Source organism: Vombatus ursinus, unplaced genomic scaffold (assembly GCF_900497805.2).
Source record: "Vombatus ursinus unplaced genomic scaffold, bare-nosed wombat genome assembly UNPS02014825.1, whole genome shotgun sequence".
NCBI lineage: Eukaryota > Metazoa > Chordata > Mammalia > Diprotodontia > Vombatidae > Vombatus > Vombatus ursinus.
The window spans coordinates 5,205,675-5,227,863 of record NW_020954603.1 but is presented as its reverse complement, the minus strand read 5'-3'; the positions used below and the strand labels follow the sequence as shown (position 1 = coordinate 5,227,863).

At 45.8% G+C, this 22,189-nt stretch overlaps 1 protein-coding gene across 1 annotated transcript in view; it reads left to right on the top strand.

Moving 5' to 3' along the window:
• The window catches only part of EPS15 (epidermal growth factor receptor pathway substrate 15), a 136,683-nt gene that overhangs the window by 26,590 nt on the left and 87,904 nt on the right, over positions 1-22,189 (top strand). The window contains exon 2 of the mRNA XM_027838178.1: positions 8,931-8,972. Within this exon, the coding sequence (XP_027693979.1) occupies positions 8,931-8,972 (42 nt within the window). The remainder of the gene's footprint in view (positions 1-8,930; positions 8,973-22,189) is intronic.

The following is a 22,189-nucleotide window of genomic DNA, read 5'->3' as shown; positions in this document are numbered from 1 at the left end:
ATTAGAAATATTTGCTGTAAAAATTGTTTCCTAGCTTTCTGCTTTCCTTCTAATCTTGGTTGCATTGGTTTTGTTTTGCAAAACCTTTTTAATTTAATATAATCAAAATTATCCATTTTACACTTCATAATGTTCTCTATCTCTTGTTTGGTCATAAATTCTTCCAGTCTTCCCCATTGTTAAACCTCACAAGATTCTACTGTGACCACCAGCTATCTTCCTATATCTCCTTCCCTTTCTTAGCTGAACTTGAAAAAGTCACTACATGCCCTATCTTCTGACCTGTCATTGAGCCTCAACTGCTATCTTTCTAGAGTTATCAGTGGTCTCTTAACTGCCCACATCCAGTGGCCTCTTCTCAGACCTCATCCTTCTTGACCTCTTTGTAGCCTTGGACATTGTCAGTCACCCTCATCTCCTTGATATTCTTTTCTCTAGCTTCTTCACTCCTTGCTTCTCTTTCTGTGTACCTGACTGCTCTTTCTAGTCTCCTTTGTCAGATTTTCATCCAGATCATACCCATTAACCTTAGTTATTCCCCAGGGCTCTGTCGAGGGCAGAGGGCTTTCTCTTTTATCTCTGTCTATATCCTCTTTCACTTGGTGACTTCATCAGTGCCTCTGGGCTCAGTTATAATCTCTATGTAGATGTTTCTCCAATCTCTTTATCTAGCCCAGGGGTGGGAAACCTTTGGCCTCAGGGCCACATGTGGCCCTCTGGGTCTTCAAAAGTGGCCCTTTGACTGAATCCAAACTTCATAGAACAAATCCCCTTAATAAAAGGATTTGTTCTGTAAAGCTTGGACTCAGTCAAGAGGCCTCACCCAAGGACCTAGAAGGCCACATGATCTAGCCCTGTCCTCTCTCCTGAATCTCATTCTCGCATCTCCAGCTGCCTAGTTGGATGTTTTGAACTGGATGCTCCCTTGACATGTCAAACTCAACATGTCCAAAATAGAATTCATTATTTTTACCCTTCAGATACTCTCCTCCGAACTTCTCCATTACTATTGAGGACACTACAGTTATCCCTTCCACATCGTGGGAATTAGGGGTACAGTGTCCCCTCGATCTGGAGAATCGGTGTAAAATTTTTTGGCCCTCTGTTTGTACCAGAGAAGAAGTTAAAATTTTTTCCTTTTCTTTTATGGGGTGTTTACAGCACCTTATTGTAAAATTTGGGTTGATATTAGCTAATACTCTATATGTATATTTTATGCATTTCTGAGTTTCTAAACTTTTTCTGTGTTCTTTGCGTGGTTGTTTGTGGCTTCTACAAAACTGGTCATCTGTGGCTTTCACAAAACTCCCCCCAAATTCCCATTTAGTTTCTTATGCTGACACACAATATCTTGCAACTGCGATGGGGAAAGTCATGATGTAAAAAGGATAACTGTACTATCCTCCCAGTCACCCAGGTCTACAACCTGTATTTGGCAACTGATTGGACATGTGGGATGAGGCAAAGTGAGGAATCTTCAGTAATGCTGAGGCTATGAGTCTGGAAGACTGCAAGAACGATAGGGTTCTTGAAAGAAATAGGGACATTTGGAAAAGGGGAGGGTCTGGGAAGGACAAGTTCATTTTTGGACGTCCAACAGCCATTAGTGAAGTGGGACTGGAAATCAGGAGAGAAACTATGGGTTTGGGAATCATCCACAGCTCATGGGAGTTGATGAGGTGAGAGACGGAGACAGCCAGGTTGGATGCTTGGAGGCCTTCCTGTAGTAGTTAAAGGGCTCAACATGGATTCTGAAGCAGCCTAGGAGCTAGAGAGAGTGTTACGGCCTAGGAAAGTTTGTTGTTGTTGTTTTTAAAGGGTGGAGGAGACTTGCCTGCATTTGTAAGCAACAAGAAAGGAAGCAGTGGTTAGGGAGATGCTGGAGATTTGAGAGTGTGAGTGGTAGTGGGTGCAGCTAGTCAGAGAAGTTTGGAGGGGAAGGATTCCAGTGGGCATGTGTAGAGGGGCTGCCCTTGTCAAGAGAAGAGCCACCCTGTTATCCACAGCTGGAGGAAAGGAGGAAAGACTGGGAATGGGGTTCTGAGCTTTTGAAGTGGAACAGAACGGGGACAGAAGACTAGATGAGCCACAGTGGTTGTAAGGGAGGGACTCAGAAGGGTAGAAAAACTGCCTGATGACTTCAAAATTCAGTGATTAATGTGAAAGAGTTTCTCTTAAAATTGAGTCCATTGTGAGAAGACATTCTTCTGCTAGCTATAGCATAAACATTGCTTTGATAAAAGGTCGGTAAGAACTTCAGTGATTTAACCTGGAATTATTTTCTTTAAAACCTTATCACTCTGTGTATGTGTGTGTGTGTGTGTGTATGTATGCACACTTATTTATTATTGAATGGTCTTCCCTGCTGTTGACATATATTCCCTTTACACCCTTTGAAATCATGATCATGGTCCTCTCCAGTTAACCAGTTTGCAAAGCCTAAATCACTCTCTCAGTGCTTGACTATTATTATTATTATTATTATTATTGTTATTACTATTATTATTATCATTGCACTCTATCTTTGCCCTGCTGGTTTTCTCCTGCCCTCTACCTCAGCTCCATTCTGGGGGCTGTTGAACTGTGTAGGAGGAAGTAGTATGGCTGTGCTGACACGCCTCCTCTTTGGGCCCTCACTTCTCCCCTCCAATCCTTTGTACTTTTCCCAGATTTCCTCGTGTGTGATTAATCCTGTCACTCTCCCCATGATGTCTGTTCCAAACCTCTTTTGTCTTTAAGCTGCCTCGTCTCCTTTTCCCTGGCAGGGAGGAGTTGGGATTCATTCTTAACTGACAAATTAAGAACCTCAGGAACTATCTCTTTCCCCTGGTTTCATACCTTAGGCACCCTCAGTAGTCAGTAAGCATTTATTAATTTCCTCTTATGTGCCTGTCACTATGCTAAGCATTGGAGATGTGAAGAAAGGTAAGAGACAGGCCCTGCCCTCAAGGAGGTCACTGTCTAATCGGGAGACACATGGAAACTCCTAGTCATAGGCAAGCTATAGATGGGAAATAATCAACAGAAGGGAGGCCCTAGCATTAAAGGAGAAGGTGGGGTGATTTTAGCTGGGATTTGAAGGGTGCCAGGAGGCAGAGGTGAGGAGGTCGAGCGTTGCAGGCCTGGGGAGCAGCCAGGAGATGGAATGTCCTGTGTGAAGGACAGAGGATGATGCCTGTGAAGCAGACCACTTGGCAGACCTTCAGGCGCTCTAGAAATGCGGCCCTCGAGGCCTGGCCTCCTCCTGTCTCTTCTTAGGTCGCTGTCACCAGGGCTTGGTCTAGGGCTGCCACATAATCTACTCCCCAAATTTCTGATCATTGCCCTTCTTTTGGTGTGGAGATGGTTCATTTTCAGTTCATCAGATTTGAAATCATCGAAAGCACAGGATGTTTCTGAAGCCTTTCCTGTTTTGAATGCAAGGAAAAAAAAGCTTGCAGCCACAGATGGACTTGCTCTGTCTGACCTGGCGTCCAGTGGAATGGGTCATAGGATGATAAGATGATAGGATCTCTCTGTGTGCGTCCCTGTAGATACCTGCAGTTGCCTTTCCAGGACAGTTGGGCCCTGGCTGACAAGAGTCACTTAGGAGCCGCTGCCCCACGTGGCCTTGCGTTAACCAGGAAAGCAGGTTGTAATGGGGAGCATACTGGACTTGGTGCTGAGAGGGCCTGGATTCCAGTGCTGTCTCTGTGAGTACTACAGGCACGTCCCCTTGGCTCTCTGAGCTTCAGGCACTTCTCCGTCTACTGAATCAAAGAACGCTTACCATCTGCCCCTGAGGAAATGACAGATCCTTGATGGATTGGCATTCTAAGGTCATAGAGGGCTGGCCCACCTCCATCTCCTTCCCCTTCCTCCTCTCTGCCCCTTTCCCTGTTCCTGGCTTGCACTGCTTTTCTGGTAGATTCTCATGTTGACTACTGTGTCCCCCAAGAGCAGCTGAGCCCCTTGTCTGGAGCTTCAGTTTCATCATCTGTAAAATGGGAATACTTGTACTTTCAGCCTTGCTGGCACTTTGCAAACTATAGATGCTTCTTTCCTCGGTGTCGCTGTTCCTTCCCCCAGCACCATTGAAACACCTGTTGGCCTTCTTAAAATGCCTTCTGTCCCCTGGCTGACCTGATGATAGCTAGTCTGCTTTCCCAAAGATGAGCACTTGTGCTTGGTGTTGATTTTGAAAAGAGAGAGAGATGGGCTGGTCAAGTGCTGGGAGAGAGGAAGGAAGGGTGAGCGATGGGGGTGGGGATTTTAGAGGTCACTTAGTGGCTGTGCTCCATTGGTGCCCATGCAAGGTCAAGAGAGCTGGAGGAAGGTGCTCGGTGCTCTGTATTCTGTGTCATTGGAGGGAGGGTCCACATGAGACCACAGATTCATTGGACCACCCCCACTCCAAGCATGGTACTGGCCAGCAAGTAGGTGCTTAATAAATTCTTGGCAAATTGGATAGAACAAAACTGAGTCCTTTATTCTTACTACTCCACGTGTGAATTTGCCCTCCATTGCTATGGATCACCCGCTTTCCCTGAGTAGGTATTTTCATAAGCTACTTTTCCCCTTCCAGAGGTGGCCCAGTTCTCTTCACCAAGGCATTTGTTAGGGAGTGAATGAATGAATGAAAGGCATTTGTTAAATCCTCTCTGTGCCAAGTACTGTGCTAAGTGCAGGGGATACAAGTACACAAGGCCAGTCCCTGCCCTTGGGGGTCAAAAACACAAAAAAGGGGGGCTGGGAAGAGGGATGGGAGAAAGGACCTGCGTCAGGACGTGATTTTGAAGTCCCAGAAGGTCAGAAACAGAATTGGGCCGGGAATGAAGACAGCAGGCTTGGGCCCCTCCTTGAATGGAGGCTCTCGGAAGATCTCACCAACAGGACACGTGGAGTGGGGTAGTCAGTGGTGAGCAGGCTGCTGGAGTAGGAGGGAAGTTCTCAGATGAGACAGCACAAGAGGCATGATTTTGAAGTCCAGAAAGCCAGGAACCGGGCCAGGAGTGGAGCCAAAAGGGACTTCAGAGATCGTTTGCCACGAAGAAAATTGATTTCCAGTGTAGTGTCTGTCCAGAGTGGACATCCATGTGCCTATCCATATCCAAGATACTTGTTGATTGTGTAAATGAATCAACTTAACACTTCTCTAGAAGCTGTCATTTCAGAAAATACTATTATTCTGTTACCTACAAAAATGACCCAGCTTAGCTCTTGCAAGTTTTCAGCTCTTAAAATCTTCTGAAATAGGTTCCTAGTTTAAGTATTGTTTGAGAATTATATCACTTTATTAACTTATTACTGAGAAACAAACCCCTTGTCACATTTGGTCTGTTGCTATAAACGTTTCTAAGGAGTGAGTCATTGCCAAGATTCCTCAAACCTGCTTGGAGGAATGCAGCTGAATCCAGAAGGAGGAAGCCATTCACCTTTTTTGTCATTTATTAATGTATTTAGAGACTTCCCTTTTTAGTCTGTGACGTGGTGATGCTGACCATCATTTTCGAGGCTTTCCCAGCCGCTCTGATCTCCTCCCTTCTTTCCTTCGTGCCATCTTGCTTTCCTTAGATATTTTGGCTGTCTTGCCCCTTTTATTTCAGATGCTTGTTTGAATGGAAAGTGATTTTATGGATTTTGTAGGATGAAACCAGCAGAATCTAAAGACTTTGAGCAGTCTTAGCCAGGTCTTAGGCCTTGTTGGCACTGATGTCCTCAGGTGTATGTGGAGGTGGGGGTGCAGTTGAGAGGCAGGGTCTTGAACAAGTTTGGAGGCCTCTTTATCCTCTGTTAATTGAGGGGATGGTGGGCTAGATAATCTTTAAGTTTCCTTCCTGGACCAACTTTCTGTAATTTGGGATTTGAGGAAAATCTTTGAATTCTTCACCTTCTGTACATCAGCTGATATTTTGGGGGTAACAGACCTCCAAATGATGAGCTGTGCAGAGATGACAGTGGAATTTTGGCTACTCCCGGGATTGTGGGATGGGTTTTTCCCATCTTTTTTTTAGCCTCTCTGACACTCGCACAACCCCTGTTGCCATTTCATCGAGTCATGAGATTTAAAAGGAGAAAAGATACTCAAGGACATGTAGTTAGAAGATTTAGAGCTGGGAGAGATTTTAGAGGTCACTTAGTCTGACACCCCCCCCCCCCCCCATTTTACAGACAAGGAAATCGAGGCCCAGAGACAGTAAATAACTTGACTGAGTCACAAATAAGTATAAATAGCAGTCAGGATTTGAACCCTTTTGACATAAAATCCAGAGCTTTTTCATCTACATCATACCCTATGCAAAAATAATCATAACATAATTTAGAGTGTGCTCTGAGACGTCAAACAGGGCTTGGCAGTTTGGGGATGGGGAGAGTATGGGTGGCATTGTGTTACTTCTAGGTGAAGATGGGGGTACCTCAGCCAACCACTGGAAAAAAAAGAAATATTTTAAGAAGTTCTGGATATGACAGCTAAATGCAGCAATTTCTCTTCTAATAATTATTTAAAGAATTTAAGAATGATTGTAAGTGATTTTATGTCTCACTGTTCGACCTTGGGCAAATACCTCAGGGACCCTGTGACTCCCTGGATTCAGCTGTTGGGTTCTCTCGCAGTTTCTTGTGGCTCTCCAATGCAGTCAGTATGATGAGGACCCAGCTCAGGGCCCCCCCACCCGGGGGGCCGCCGAGTGATGGGGAGTGTCCTCAGCGCAGCAGCAGGGAGGAGGGGTGTGTGGTCAGAGCAGCCCCCAAGTGTGACCCAGCCAGTCACCAGGCCGGCAGAGTCAGGGCAGGGATGGTTTGTGCCCCTCAGAGCATCTGTACAAGACTTTAGCAGAGTTTGTACCCACAAGGGCAGTTGCAGATCCTGGAAATATGGAAGCCAGTTGGGCCGCTAAGAGAAACATTCCATTAAACCTTAACAAAGCGAACAAAAAGAAATCTTTTCTTTCTTCCAAGCACATCTGGGGTCACCTAGTCATGACTTTCCCCCTTTAAGGACTAGAGGAGTGGTTGACAGTCCATCTCAAAGCAGCCCAACAGAGGCCTGCCTTCTGGCCCCTGGAGTCCCCTCGCCGGGATGTAGATGTGCCCTTCCCTTGGAAAGGCTGGAAAACAGTGTGTCCTTTTAAGGACGTAAATGGTCTTTGATCTTGTGGATACTGTTCTTGTCCTGCTCCAGACTTGCAGATCCCAGCCCATGCAGGCCTTCTCATCCTGCTCAGTTCCCGTTCTTGTCCTTTTCACCCAGCTGCCTTAGAGGAAGCGTTGATGTTCTGGGCCGTTCTGGGCCAGGGAGGCGTGGTTGGAGGGTGTTCAGTTCCTCCACATTTGGGGAGGATCATGGAGCTGGAGAGAGTCAGTAGGAGGGCAGCCAGCCCAGCAAAGGCCCTCGAGATGTTACCATAGTAGGATTGAAGGACCTGGGAGTGTTCTCTTCCAGGAGAGATGAAGGCTTTGGGGGCTGTCACCTGAAGGAGGGATTGGCCTTGTGCTTGGCTGTCAGACTGGGAGTGATGAAAGGAATTCAGTTCAAGTATTATTAAGTACTGCTTGATGCCAGGCCCGGGCTGGGTGCTGGGGATACAGTCCCTGCCTTCAAAGGGCTTTCTTCCTACCAGTGGTAACAGCATGCATCCAGTTAAGTAAACACAAAATGTATACATACGAAGGGGTGGGGCTAGGCCAGGGATCTGAAGAGGCCTCTTCTTGGACCTGGCCTCTTCTTGGACCTGGCCCTAGAACTGAGGAGGAACACTGGGGCCTCCTGCAGGTAGAAGTAAGGTGGGAGGGCGTTCCAGGTCCAGGCCAGCTTGGCTGGAGTGAAGAGATCTGTCCGACTTTATGTTCTATCCCTGAGGCCACAGGCAGCTTCTGAAATGTCTTAGCTAGCTTGCTTGCTAGCAAGAGCTTTTGTAAAGCACTTACTTGCTGGGCCTGGGCTGCTCTTGAGCAGGAGAGGGGCATGGCCAGACTCGGACTGTTGGGAGAGGCCAGGCACTTCGAGGCTGGTAGTGAGTGGCTGTCCAAGTGGTGAGATGCTTTGGTGGGAGAATCAGTGAGACAAAACAACGGGAGAGTGAAGTGTGAGATGACTGGAAGGGTGGGGCCAGGGGCAGAGAGAGCTGTCTCCTGCTCCAAAGGGACGGGTTGGCAAAAGGCCTGGATGGGTCCTAGGTCAGGAGATCAGCTGAGTTCCATTGTGGACCCCTAGCCTGCCAGTGGGAAGACAGACCAGCACCCCTTGTTGCCCCTCAGGGGAGCCATGGACTTTTTCCTTCTCTAGCCAACCCCCTTTCCCCCATTATTGCCCAGTTCCCACTTAGTACAGGACCCCTGCTGTCAGCTGGATGCTGACTGCCACATTCCTCCCTCTGCTGAAGGCATCCCAGAGGCCTGTACCATTCTAAATACCCCTGGACCATTTGCCCTAAAGAGCTGACTTGTTACAGGGGTAACAGGATGAGTGCTATTAGGTAAATGCAGATGCTCTATGAAAACACCCTGATGTAATTTTGGTGGGAGGTGGGGGGGATGATGGAGAGCACTAAGAGATGGGGGTGGGGCGGGAAGCAAGAGAGGCCTCCTGCAGGATCTCGCTCTAGAGAGGAGCCCCAAAGGGAGCTGGGCCTTCCAGAAGGATACAGGGCCTATTGCCATAGGCCAAGCGGATGGCGATGGGGCCTGTGTCCTGGCTGGTATGGAGTTGGATCTGCCAGGCCGTGGGAGACGGCCCAGTGAGGAGGAATGATGGGTGCTGTTAGAGAAAGTTGGAAAGAAAAGGAACTTTTTTACTTGTCCTTGGAATTGGAAGAGGAATGTTTCGTGTAACAGTATGCATTTATCTTCCCATTACAGCAAGTGAAATGTCATTTGATCATGAAAAAACAAATAATTATAAGGAATTAAAAGCAATATCTCAATGCACATTCTCTTTTTTTAATTTATAGTTGTCAAGTGGAAACCCAATCTATGAAAAATTCTATCGACAGGTAAGATTTTTCTATTCCTTTTTTATTTTCAGAGATGCTGTTGCATAGCTTGACCGTGGCACCCAGTCACTTTTCTTCCTTCTGTTTAATTCTGCGCCCTTTTGTTGTCCATATGCAATGTTTGTCCTATACTTAAGTACTGATGGACCAGCTTTTTTGGCCAGCCTCTTATTGTCCGGACAGTTAGCAGCGGTCATCTGCCTGTTGTTTCCCTTGGTCGAGAGCCAGACCTCTTTTAAAAACTGCATCTATATACACAAAATATAAGAGATAGAATATTACATATAGTTTGCTTTCTAAGAACAGTGTGTTAAGTTTGGTGTGTCACATTCAGAGCCTTCCTGCCTGTCTTTGTTTCCTCTTGAACTTCCTTCTCTTTTCTTCTGTTCATTTACAATGTGCTTCAATGACCTTCTTTTCTTTTTTTGCCAACACTATTTCTAGTTCCCCTTACTTTTAGAGATCCCACCCCTTTCTCCCCCAAAAGAAAATAACAATTATGCATAGCCACGCAAAACAAAATCCCTACATTGGTTGTGTCCAGAAATGTAGGCCTCATCGTACGCGAGGCCATCCCATCTCTGTTAGGAGGTGGATAGAAAACGGCATCATCCATGACTTGTGATTGGTTATTGAGCAGAGTTGGGAAGTCTTTATGATATGATTGTCCTCAGTTGTTTCTTTTTCTTTTTCTTTTTTTTTAATTTTCTTTTTGCTTTTTGATGAGGCAGTTGAGGTCAGTGACTTGCCCAGGGTCACACAGCTAGTAAGTGTCAAGTGTCTGAGGTCAAATTTGAACTCAGGTCCTCCGGGACTCCAAGGCCAGAACTCTATCCACAGCGCCATCTACCTGCCCCTTGTCCTCAGTTGTTGTACTCCTCTCACTTCACTCTGCTTGGGTTTTTTGTTTGTTTGTTTAGGCAATCAGGGGTAAGTGACTTGCCCAGTGTCTGAGGTCAGATTTGAGCTCGAGTCCTCCTCCTGACCCCAGGGCCAGTGCTCTGCCCCACCGCTCTCCCTTCACTCTGCAACAATTCATATAAGTCTTCCCCCTTTCAGTAAAAGCATCCCTTTGGTCATTTTTTATGGCACAGTAATATTCCATTATATTCATATATCATAATTTGAACAGCTATTCTCAACTGATGAGCACCCTTTTTGTGTCTATTGGTTTTCAGGCAAGATACCAAAATAATGGAAAAAACCAACCAGATGCCATAGCTTGACACAGTTGATGTCTTTATGAAAAGTATGTGAAAATCTGCTTTTTGTGGATTGAGTTCTGTTTTTCTTAAAGTCAGTCCTGTCTGAGACTACATGGTGTCGTGGCAGCTTCAAAGCCAGGAAGTCCTGGGTTTGCGCCCAAGCTCTGCCAGATACTGTCAGCTCTCTGAGACCCGTGCTGCAGAGTTGATGGCAGCTTGCATTGATAGAGGGAGTTTGCTCAACTGGGAATTCCCTAGACAAGTGAAGTCACAGGTGCAGTTCTTATCCCCGTCTAAATTCTTACCTGTCTGAAAGCTTCGGAATAAGCCATTCTGGATCACCAAGTTTTCTAGGCCCTTTCATTTATTTATTTATTTATTTTTTGCTTATCCACTTTCACCTATTTATTTATTTATTTATTTATTTATTTATTTTTTAGTTAATTTATTTTGATTTATCAGTAATCACTTCCATATGCTTTTGAGTTTAAAATTTTTCTCACCCTTCCTCCCCATCACCTTCCCCAAGATGGGGCACAGTGTGATATAGGCTATACATTTACATTCATATTAAACATATTTTCACATTAGTGATATTGTAAGTAAAAATTAAAACCAATAGGAGGAACCATCAGAAAGAGGGAACAAAACTCAACACAAGAGAAAAAAAAATAGCAATTCAACTTCCATAGTTCTTTCTTTGGATGTAGATAGCATTTTCCATCACAAGGCCTCTGGAGATGTCTTAGATCCTCGTATTGTCGGGAAGGGTCAAGTTTATCAATATTAGTCATCGCACAAGGTGGCTGTTATTGTGTACAACGTTCTCCTGGTTCTGCTCACTTCACTTAGCATCAGACCATACAAGTCTTTCCAGGTTTTTCTGAAGTCATCCTGTTTGTCATTTCTTATAGCACAATAGTATTCCATCACATTCACATACCACAACTTGCTCAGCCATTCCCCAATTGATGGGCATCCCTCAATTTGCAATTCTTTGCTACCACAAAAAGAGCTGCTATGAATATTTTTGTACACGTGGGTCCTTTTCCCATTTGTATGCTCTCTTTGGGATATAGCCTCTAGGTCCCTTTAAAAGAAAGACGCCTCTCTTCCAAACTCCCCTATTACTGTGTCGGTGCCCACCGTCCTTCCGTTTTCCCAGATTTGCGACCTTGGTGCCATTCCTGTTGCCTCACTCTCAGAGAGGCAGAGTCAAGAGGGCGGAGCGAGAACCAGCAGTTCGTCCCTGGCTCCTTCTTGTCCTCCTCTGCAATGACAAGAGTGCCAGGTCTAATTCTGATTGGCAAAAGCCAAGAAAAAGTCCCAGTGAGTTATTTTTCCAGCCCTGGGCAGCTTAGGAAGACAGATGTCTCTGGGCAGTGGGGTGGGGGCTGGCCAGGAGCATAGCACAGCAGCTGCAGAGGTGTGGCAGTGGCAGCTGTGGCAGGGAGCAGCCCAGCATCCAAGGATGGCAAACGGACTGCAGAGGGGCAGAAAGAGATCCCCGGGGACCCCTGTCCAGTACTGGGCACAAGTATGGATACTGTGGGACAGCTCTGTCACCAGTTAATCCAGTTCTGGGTCAGAGCTGCATAGTGGAGAGGGGTGGTCATGGTTGAGGTGGAGAGGGACAGGGGCCTACCTGTGGAAGGAGCAAGGAGCACGTTCAGGAACTGTACCTGTGTGGCTCTGAGCCCAGGAACACCATGCGCACTCTGTTCTAACCTTAGCTCCATGCATAAACCTGCAGCGGAATAAACTAGGGCAGGAGACCACAGCCAGGGCTGAAGCCAGCAGTTCAATGGCTCTGAACATGCAGATCTTCCCAGAGGGGTACAGAAATTCAACCTCTCACAAAACAAGACTCCAGACTGGGTCAGGAATGTGCAGGCCAGGAGAACAGTGACTAGAATGTTGTCTCCCCAGATCCAGAAACTTAAGGACTCTAAACTGAGCTGTGAAAGCAGAAGGACATAAAAGACAGAAGCTCAGGCCAGTTATCCTTCCACCCCTCCAAGGGAGCAAGCAGAGCCCAACTCGAAAAAAAGGTTCAGTCAGAAATAGGCTAGAAAAATGAGCAAGCAAGCAAACAAACAAACAAAAAGAACCTGCCAGTAAATGGTAATGGGGAAGCTCAAGACATAAAAGACAGAGGAAAATAATGACCTGGAAGCATCTATAAGCAAAGCTACAAAGAAAAATGCACATTGAACACAAGTCCAAGAAGAATTCCCAGAAGTGCTAAAGAAAGTGCTTTTTTAAAAATTAATTTATTTTGAATTATCAACAATCACTTCCATAAGCTTTTGAGTTTAAAATTTTTTTCCACCTCCCTCCCCAAGACGGTGCTCAATCTGATATAGGCTATACATATACATTCCTATTAAACCTATTTTCACATTAGTGATGTTGTAAGGAAGAATTAGAACCAATGGGAGGAACCACAAGAAAGAGGAAACAAAACACAACAGAAGAAAAAAAACAGCAAATAGTATCCTTCAATCTGCATTCAAACTCTAATAGTTTTTTCTTTGGATGTGGATAGCATTTTCCATCATGAGGCCTCTGGAGATGTCTTAGATTGTTGTCTTGCTGAGAAGGGTAAAGTCTCTCAACATTAGTCATCGCACAACGTGGCTGTTATTGTGTACAACATTCTCCTGGTTCTGCTCACTTCACTCAGCATCGGACCATACAAGTCTTTCCAGGTTTTTCTGAAGTCTGCCTGTTCATCATTTCTTATAGCACAATAGTACTCCATTACATTTATATACCATAACATGTTCAGCCATTCCCTGATTGATGGGCATCCTCTCAATTTCCAATTCTTTGCCACCACAAAAAGAGCTGCTATAAATGTTTTTGTACATGTGGGTCCTTTCCCCATTTATATGATTTCTTTGGGGTATAGCCCTAGAAGTGCTATTGCTGGGTCAAAGGGTATGCATATTTTTATAGCCCTTTGGGCATAGTTCCAAATTGCTCTCCAGAATGGTTGGATCATTTCACAACTCCACCAACAATGCATCAGTGTTCCAATTTTACCACATCCTCTCCAACATTTATTATTTTCCTGCTTTGTCATGTTGGCCAATATGATAGGTGTGATGTGATACTTCAGAGTTGTTTTGATTTGCATTTCTCTAATCAATAGTGATTTAGAGCATTTTTCATATGACTATAGGATGGCTTAATTTCTTCATCTGAGAACTGCTTGTTCATATCCTTTGACCAATTATCAATTGGGGAATGGTTTGTATTCTTATAAATTTGACTTAATTCTCTCTATATTTTAGAAATGAGGCCCTTATCAGAGAGACTGGTTGTAAAAATTCTTTCCCAATTTTCTACTTCCTTCTAATCTTGGTTGCATTGCCTTTGTGCAGAAACTTTTCAATTTAATGTAATCAAAGTTATCCATTTTGCATTTCATAATGTTCTCCATCTCCTGTTTGGTCATGAATTCTTCTGTTCTCCATAAATCTGATAGGTAAACTATTGCTTGCTCTCCCAGTTTGCTTATAGTATCAACCTTTATATCTAAATCATGAACCCATTTTGACTTTATTTTGTTATATGGTGTGACGTTTTGATCTCTGCCTAGTTTCTGCCATATTCTTTTACAGTTTTCCCAGTAGTTTTTGTCAAAGAGTGAGTTCTTATCCCAGAAGCTGGGGTCTTTGGGTTTATCAAATAATAGATTACTATAGTCATTGACTACTGTGTCTTGCATACTTAACCTATTACACTGATCCACCACTCTATTTCTTAGCCAGTGCCATGCAGTTTTGATGATTGCTGCTTTATAATACAATTTAAGATCTGGAATGTCTAGGCCACCTTCCCCTGCATTTCTTCTCATTAGCTCCCTTGATATTCTGGACCTTTTTTATTCCAAATGAATCTTGTTATTATTTTTTCTAACTCTATAAAATAATTTTTTGGTCGTTTGATTGGTATGGCACTAATAAGTAAATTAGCTTAGGTAGAATTGTCATTTTTATTATATTAGCTTGGCCTACCCATGAGCAACTGATGTTCTTCCAGTTATTTAGATCTGACTTTATTTGTGTGAAAATAAATTTTTAAAAATTTTTTTAAAAGAACAAAAAAAATTTTTTTAATCAAAGATCAGTAGAGATTAAGCTGGGATAATAAATGAGAGCAATACAAGAAAATTATGAGAAGAGAATTACGTTTGGTAAAAGAGGTACAAAAACTCACCAAAGAAAATAGCTCCTTAACAATTGGAGTTGACTAAATGGAAGCTAATGACTCCATTAGAATCATCAAGAGTCATTAGAGACATCAAGAAATAATAAAACAAAGTCCAAAGACTGAAAAATGTTGGAAGAAAATATGAACTGTCTCACTGGAAAAACATCTGACCTGAAAAATAGATTGAGGAGAGATAATTTAAGAATCAATGGATTAACTGAAAGCAGTAAACAAAAAAACAGAGCTTCAACAATATATTTCAAAATATAAAGGAAAATTACTCAGATATCTCAGAAGTGCTGGGCAAAGTAAAAATTGAAAGAGTTCACTGGTCGGCACCAGAAAGAAATCCCCAAATAAAAATTGCCAAGAATATTATAGCCAAAATACAGAACTCCCAGATCAAGGAAAAAATAATTGCAAGCAGCCAGAAAGAAACCGTTTAGATACTGTGGAGCCAGAGTCAGGATTACACAAGATTTATCAGCTAGCATTGTAAAGGAGCAGAGGGCTTGAAATATGAAGTTCTAGGAAGCAAAAGAGCTAGGATTGCAACCAAGAATAACCGACCCAGTGGCAACTTGGTGGCACAGTAGATAGAGCACTGGCCCTAGAGTCAGGAGGACCTGAGTTCAAATTCAGCCTCACACACTTAATAGCTATATGACCCTGGGCAAATCACTTAATTCTGATTGCCTCCAAAAAAATAAAAAATAAAAGAATAACTTACCCAGCATAATAGTATAATCCTACAGGTGGAAAAATGGACATTGAATGAAATATAGGATTTCCAAGTATTCTTGATGAAAAAACCAGACAGAGCTGAATAGAAAATTTGGCATGCAACCAGAAGACTTGAGCATAAAAAGGTAAACACGAGTGAGAAATTATAAGGGATTAAACAAGATTAAACTGTTTACATCCTTATATGGGAAGACGATACGTGTAAGCCCTCAGAATTTTATCATCCCTAGGACTATCAATAGGTGTCTGCTTTGACAGAAGGCATGAGCGTGCTTCTGTTATGCCGAGATGACCTCAAAAGAAGAATGGAAGGATGAGAAAGAGGGATGAGCTGGGAGACAGGGAGGAGTTTATACGGTGGAGGTGAAGATGTGGGGGAGTGGGCAAGCCCGAAGCCTCGCTCCTCCAGGTTCGTTCAAGGAGGGAAGAGTATTCGCACAGGAGGGAGCATGCAGTGGCCAAAAGCAGAGCGGTCTCTCGAGGAGGGGATAGGATGAAAAAGAGAAGGGGATGGTGGGAAATGCACACTTAGCAGTCCTCGTTGTGAGTGAGATGAGCTTCTCCGTCTCCTTTGCCTCACACAGCCAATCAGCTGTTCTTATTCCTGTGCCTTTGGCATCCCTCCCCTTGTCTCTGCTCCCAGGACCGTTCCCCTTCTCCCGGATGTCATGGACCCAAGGCTCCTTACCTCCCTGGTTTCCTCCTTCTGGGTGGTCTCCTGACACTGGGGCATCCAGAACTGAGCACGGTCCTCCACAGCCCTTCCCGACCAGGCCAGAGCTTTTATTCAGTCTCGCTGCCTCAAGTCTCTTCCCCTCCTAGCTGTCAGGGTCATTTTCTTTGAGAGCAATGTGACCCCGTGTCTCCTCGTCTTCATGGTGTTCCCCATTACCTCTAGGAGTGAACACAAACGCCTGTGGGGGGCCCTTCCTTTTCTGCTCCTCTTGTGCATTGCTTCTCTCTGCCCTGTCTGTTGTCCAGCCACACAGGTTTGCTTGTGTTTCTCCATTCAGGACGCGCCATCTCCTGTCTCTGTCCCAGGGACCCACAGTGCGCTTCCTACTTACCCTTGGAATCCCTGATTTTCTTCCCCACTTGGCTCTAGCACCAGCTCTTACGTGAAGCCTTTTCTGACTTCTCCCCCTCCTCCCCACCCCGACTCCCCAGATGCTGATGCCTTTCCTCCTCAGAGTACCTTGTATTCATTTTATTTCTATAATGTCCCTGCTTATAGATGTATGTGTGCGTGCTGTTTCCCCTACCAGAGTGTCAGCTCCTTGAGGTCCTGTGACTGCTTCCCTGTGCCCAGCACGTGGCCTGCACCTGCTTAGTGCTTCCTAAGTATTTGCTGATTGATTCTGGTCTTTAATAGAGTTGGAGAGGCAGATCTGGACTTTCACTTTATGCATGCTTTCCCAGGAGACTGTGCCTCCCTCCCTGACGCGGTGACCCCCCCCCCCCAACCCGCCAGCTCCGGCACCGGCACCGAGTGTCTTGGGGTTCTTCCTGAACACATCTCCTCTGTCCTCTCTCCTGCTGTCTGAGGGCTGCTTGTGTGCTGTGCTGGGACCTCGCCGCTGTAGCTGGTGAGCGCCACGGCTCTGCTGCTTGTCCCTTGTGTCTCCTGCGGCTTTTCCCACGCTCCTTGCTTTTCATGTGAAAGCTTGGCCTTGTCTCCACGTCCATGGCCACTCAGCATTTCCCTCTTTGTGCAGCGAGCCAGCTACAGGGTGGTGTGTGCTGACTGCACTCTCCAGTCTTTGGCTCTTCTCAGTCGTGCTTTGTTTGTGGCTGGATGGCGAGGGGTTTTGCTGCCAATTTTTAAAAGAAACCTCCCTTCAGCCCCCAACCAGCTTCTTCTAGGTCAGAAAATGTTCTGGAAGCCACAGGTTCTGATAGGCTGACTTGTGGGTTTCTCCTACCAGAGTCTGAAACACTGTTTGTGGCAAAGAGCTGCCTCTTCTTGAACAGTAAAGGATGAGTTCTCACCGTACAGCTAAATGTCTGCTCGGGCCTTCCCTCAGTGACGTCCTTGATAGCATTTCTTGAGCCTTGGTCCTTTTTGGACAGTGGTGCTGCAGCTTCCTTCCCTCTCATATGGCGTTGCTTTATTGTTTGGGTCACTTGCAACATGAATGCCTTAGAGGCTGTGGGTTCTGTGGGACTTCACGGGGTGGGGTGGGGGGGCGGCGCCCATGGAGTGAGCCTAATCCCTTCTCCACTTGATGGCCCTCCGGATACTTGGAGGCAGCCACCATGATCCTCCTTCCTCCTTCTACCCTCCTCACATCCCCAAGCCTTGTCTTTGCCATCCTTGAACTTCTCCCGTAGGTCAGAAACTCAAGGCTCCTTACCTTCCTGGTCTTTTTCCACTGGATGTTCTCCAGCTTATCGTCATCCCTCTGAAACCAGGGCATCTGGAACTGAGCATGGTCCTCCACAATGTTCCCTGACCAGGACAGAGGACAGTGGGGCCATCCCCCTCCCCTGTTTCACGCAGCCTAGGACGGCATTAGCTTCTCTGGCATCCACATCCCGCTGCTGTGTCACAGCAAGTTTGCAGTCCACGAAGACCCCTGGATCTTTTTTCAGAACAGTTTGCTATCTAAAGCCAGGTCTCCCCATCTCATATTTGTGAAGTTGATACTGTGGTCATGGGATCACGGGATCCTGGCCCTGGAGCTGGAGGAGAGGTCAGGTGACTGCTCAAGGCTTCATAAGTAGGAAGTATCAGAGCCAGAATTTGAAGTTGGGCCGTTTACTGTAGAGCCAGTGGTCTTTCCATTGCATCACGCTGCCTGTTTTTTTTGTACCCAAATGCATGACGTTACACTTGTCCTTATTGAATTTTGTCTTCTTACATTCAGCTCCATGCTCTAGCCTGTCAAGATCCTTTTGGGGCCTGTCACCCTCTTTGTTAGCTATTCCTTTCAGCTTTGTAGCATCTGTGCCTTTATCCAAATGACATCTTCTTGGGCCACTCCCCCAGGGAGCTCCTGCCGCACTGACATTAAACCTTGGACAGCTTTGCTCTCAGAGTCTGGCTCTTTGCCGAGTTCTGAATCCATCAGGTAAAGTTGGCATCCAATCTGTTATCTCTCCATCTCCTTCACAAGAACGTATTGGGACATTTTATCCAAACCCTTGCTGAAGTCTGGGCAAACCAGACCTGCAGCATTCTCCTCTACTACTGATTCAGTAATCTGGTCCAAAAAGGAAACAAGGTTGTTCTAGCATGGTCTGTCTGATTAAACTGTGCGAGGCCTTGGTCGTCACCGTCGCCCTGTCTCCAGAAATCTCCAGTCATCTCTTTTATTGTTCTGTTGCAAGCTCCCTGGCCTTTGTTTTTCAGTCTTTGTCCACTTCCCTTTTTTGAAAACTTGCCCTTTTCCAATCTTGAGGCGCCTCTTCTATTTTCTGTCATCTTTCAGATATCACTCATAGTTTGTCACATCTATAAATGTATATAAACATATAGTGGTTACTAGGAATCGAGCCTTGTGCCGAGTGCCTTATAGCTATTTTCTCACAACATCCCTGAGAAGTAGGTGCTATTATTATCCCCGTTAGGGAATGGAGGCAAACAGAGGTTAAGGGACTTGCCCAGGATCACATAGCTAGTCAGTGTATGAGGGCAGATTTGAACTCGGGTCTTTTTGTCTTTAGGTCCACACTGTGCATTTTTCCACCATCTGTACCAGGGAGTAGCCTGGGGTCAAACACTATATAGTATCCCAAATACTGTCTAATCCCCTCTCTCCTTTGTTCAGTTTTGGGTCTAATTCGTGGTGCATTAGCAGTAGATGTTCTGGTGTGCTAATGTAAGTGACTGACCACCCATCTGCATATCATCCTCCAGACAACAGAATTTTTTCATTCTTTTAGCTTTTCTTCTATGGATCATTAGGGCAGTTGCCTGTGAGCAGCAAATATTGTGTGGAAGACACCTTTCCCTACTCTGGGGATCGATGTAGCCTGTGCACCATCATTTGCAAAGAGACGTCTCTTTAGAGAATCCATCCCAAGGGACTCTGCCTACCATTCGTACCTCCTGGAAGACATCTTCCATGACAGTGGCAAGCACCATTAGTGGATGGGGCTCATTAGACAGACCTTTCTCCTTTTTTTTTTTTTTTTTTGGCTAGGCAGTGGGGTTAAGTGACTTGCCCAGGGTCACACAGCTAGAAGTGTCAAGTGTCTGAGACAGGATTTGAACTCAGGGCTTCCTGACTCCAGGGCTGGTGCTCTATCCACTGCACCACCTAGCTGCCCCAGCACCACCTAGCTGCCCCTAGACCTTTCTTTAGTTGCATTTGTCAAGGAATCTCATATGATCTTAGCCCATGCATGAGAAATGCCTTTGGTGGGAGCTTTTAAGGCAATGTTTCGCTCTCGTGAGCCGAAACCTTTTTGTAACAACCAAATGACAGACTTTGGGATCTTGCGTTCCCTTCACTGTTCATTCAGTTGTGTAACAGAGAATCTGGCCTGCTTTCACTCCCCATCCTGTGAACCTGCCTGTTTCCTCCATGTGTTTGTTAATCTCTGTCATCAGGATGTAATGAAGGTTAGAGTGGTGGCAGCATCGCCTCCTGATGGCTCTTTTGGTTAGTCGTGGAATCACAGACCTCTCTTAATCCTGCTGGGGGTCGTGCTCCGCTCTTGTGGTGCCTGTTGGCGCTGTCTGAGGTGGCCCCAGCAGTCCTGTGGTCCTGTCCAGCTCCTCGTCCTTCCGGGGTGCTGGACCTGCTTTGTGGAGACTCTGCCCTCCAGGATCCTGGAGTCTTGACTGTCAGACTTCCCCTGCCACTGCTGAGCTATTGGTATATACTCCCAAGTGAGGGGGTAATTTACTCGTCTTTGTATAAGTATCCCCTCAAGAGCATGTCAGCTGGAGGACACAGACTGTGGCTCACTGTGTCTTTGTCCTGCAGCGCCTGGCACAGGGCTGTGCACAGGGGTGCCTGGGAATGGTTTGTTAAATTGAACTGTAACAGAAATGTGGGCAGATGGGTCCCTTTCTGCATCTTGTAGCACTGCTGCCAGCCTCCATGGAGGCCCACTCCTCTGGGTTTCACCCCAAAGCATCCGCAGGCTCGTTTCTGCTTGTCCTGAGTTTTGGTGTTTTACAAAATGAAAGTGCATATACTCTGATTTTAGGGTCATAGGATCATAGGCTGAGAACCAGAAGGCACCCCACATATTACAGATGAGGAAATTGAGGCCCAGAGTGGTTAAGCTACTTGCCGAAGGTCACTCCTACCATAGAGTTGTTAATGACTGCCATGGTCAGTCCTGCTGTTCAACCATTTTGGAATCCACCTCCCTGTGCTCTCTTCAGCCCACATCTCTCCTCTGATGTGTGTGCCATGGCCTGCCATGTATTCGGCTGAAATGAAATCTGGGTAAACCATACCCACAACATTTCCTGGATCTGTCAGTCTGCTAATTGTCAAAAAAGGACACGATGTGTTAGTGCGACATGGGCTTTTCTGTGTTTCCCTCTTTCTCTTCCCCTTAAATTTTTTTTTTTAAATTTTGAACTTGACAGTCATCAACACTATGAGTTTTTCCATGTCCAAAGAAGGTTGGAAGAGGATTGCACAACCGTGCATCTCTCTTAGGCAGCTTTTTCTAAAGGCCACCCTTCCTCCCTCTTTCTCTTCTTGATGTCTTTGTTTTCTTAATACTGCAGTCATTTCCTGACATTTCTCGCCCCCACTGAAGCCTTCTCATCACAGACTATAGGACTTGCTGAGGGTGATGGTGTCCGACGTGTCAGGCAGCATCCCACTCCCCTGGCAGGACCTGTTCCTGGTGAAGCCATGAGGCTTTTTTGTGACCCGTGCTTCCTTTCCCCTCCTTCTTTTTTTAAATTAGATTTTATTACAGCCCCCCACCTCCCAATCCCCTGGCGTCAAACTGTCCTTTGTGAGAGAGAAAGCACAGGTAACTGCGATGTTACCGGGTGCCTGTGGGAGCCAAAAGGAGGGCGAGGCGTCCCTTCTCCTCTGCCATCTTGCCCAGGAGGGCCTGGGGCTGGCTTCCACTGGTCACTTCTTTCTGTTCAAGGTGTTCCCTAGTGAAAGCCTTCATCGAGGCTCTAGAACGTTGCTGGAAGTGTTAAGTCACGCTCGCTGCTCTGTGCTAGAATCTGTTTGCCTTCATTTTGGTCTTTTGAACAGTGAGATGACATTTGCCCTCGTCTAGCCCTGCAGGACAGCTCCTGACCTTTCTGACCTTTCCTAGGTCACCTGGTGGCTCAGCAGTTGTGTCTCTCTGTGTTTCCTGACTTAGGTCATGGTTCGTTTGGGCCTGGTGACCTGACCCATCCAGGGGAGCCAGGGCTGTCTCACTTCTTAGCTTAATAATGACAGTGAGGAGGAGGATGATAACTCAGCTACTATGGTAAGGTTTACAGAGTGACTGACAAAGTCTCATTTGAGCCTCACTTCTGTGTGTGGTAGAGACTAGAAGTTTAACAAATTTTAAAAACTTCCTTGTTTGGCAAATGAGAGAACTGGGATCTTGGAGACTTCAAGTGACTTTCTTAGGGTCACACAGCTGTTAAGTGAGTGTCAGAGGCAGGATCTGAATCCAGGTCTTCTTGACCTCCTGCAGACACTTTATCCCATCACAGGGCCGCGTCACCTTCCCATGAGCTGCCTCTCTTCTCCTCCTTTGAGTGCAGAGACTGGTGTCCTTGGCTGGCAGAGAGAAGGAGGGGAGTGGGCCTGTCTGTTCTCTGGAGCGTTGGGGCCCCTTGTGCTGGTCTGGCAGGCTTACACTGCACTTTTGAATTCGCTGCCCGTTCTTGTGTGGAAATTTATCCATCGGGGTCTCTAAATGGCCCCTTTTAGTCATCAGCATTTTTTCTTTTTCCATATCAAGAATTTTAGTCCCAGGGATCTTGTCCTTTTTCTGAACCCTTTGAAATGTGATCTCCTGAAACCTCAGATGCACGTCCTTTTTCTTTCACCAGTTCCAGAATAGAGTGGTTTCTTCCCAACAAGGTTCCTATTGTTTTACTTCATCAACCAGTTCTTC